General features: G+C 37.6%; 1 protein-coding gene across 1 annotated transcript in view; it reads left to right on the forward strand.

Annotated features, from left to right (window-relative positions):
- LOC107657332 (N-lysine methyltransferase KMT5A-A-like) overlaps positions 1 to 1081 on the forward strand; it is an 18696-nt gene that overhangs the window by 9102 nt on the left and 8513 nt on the right. Inside the window, exon 6 of the mRNA XM_016445375.1 lies at positions 136 to 228. Coding sequence (XP_016300861.1) covers positions 136 to 228 — 93 coding nt within the window. The remainder of the gene's footprint in view (positions 1 to 135; positions 229 to 1081) is intronic.

Here is a 1081-nt window from a genome sequence, read left to right on the forward strand (position 1 = left end):
GGGGGGGTGGGTATATGCCTGGCTTAATTGGTAAAATGTTATTACAAAATAAATCTGGTATGTGCATCAGATCAGATTTGTCTCGTGTGTTTCCATGTTGTGAGATCTTCTCATTATTGATGTTGTCTCTTGCAGAAGAGCATCAGAGCAGCAGGTGACTCTGATCCTTCTCTCCAGTCACAGACACAGATGGATGATGCTTCTGGTCAAACTAAGTCTCCTCAACAGGTACGTTCACATTAAACACTGAAGACTTAAGTCGACTGTCTGTTTTTGTCATGTTTCGAGCATATTTTGATGCGTATCTGGTGTAATTTAGTTCACCCAACAGTTTATCAACATGTGTCCAGTGGTAGTGAAATAAAGAGGCCACGATACGGGACTCCACTGAATTTCACCTCAGAAGAATTTAGTAAAACAGCTGTTTATTAAACACTGCATACTATAGTGCCATTGCTAACTAATTAGGCTAATTGACCTCTGCATTATGAAGGGCCTCCATAACTGTACCACAGTACAATATAGGTAATGGCATCCCAGACAGCAGACAGTTTCGGCCCAGATCCGGCCCACATCTGACCCGTATGGATTTCACATGGGCCAGATGTGGGCCGGATCTGGGCCAACACTATGTTGCTGTCTGGGATATGTTTCATGTTTACATTGGCAAGGCAAGGCAAGGCAATTTTATTTATATAGCACATTTCATACACAATGGTAATTCAAAGTGCTTTACATAAAATATATGAAAAAAGAAGAAGAAAAAAATCACAACAATAAAACAAGGAATTTAAAACTTTGAAAATGATTTAAAAATTGATTTAAGAGGTTTAAAATACATTTAAAACAGTTAAGAATAGAAAATAATTATACATAAAATATAGTGCAATCAGTTCGGACATTGCACAGTGCTCATTCAGTAAATGCATAAACCATTACAATAGTCCACCCTGCTGGTGATAAAGGCATGAACAAGTTTCTCCAAGTCTTGACTGGAAACAAAACATCTAATTCTTGCAATGTTTTTTAGATGATAGTATGTTGATTTAGTTACTGCTTTGACATGACTACTGAAACTAAG

This window comes from Sinocyclocheilus anshuiensis, unplaced genomic scaffold, assembly GCF_001515605.1.
Source record: "Sinocyclocheilus anshuiensis isolate Anshui unplaced genomic scaffold, SAMN03320099.WGS_v1.1 scaffold191, whole genome shotgun sequence".
Classification (NCBI taxonomy): Eukaryota; Metazoa; Chordata; class Actinopteri; order Cypriniformes; family Cyprinidae; genus Sinocyclocheilus; species Sinocyclocheilus anshuiensis.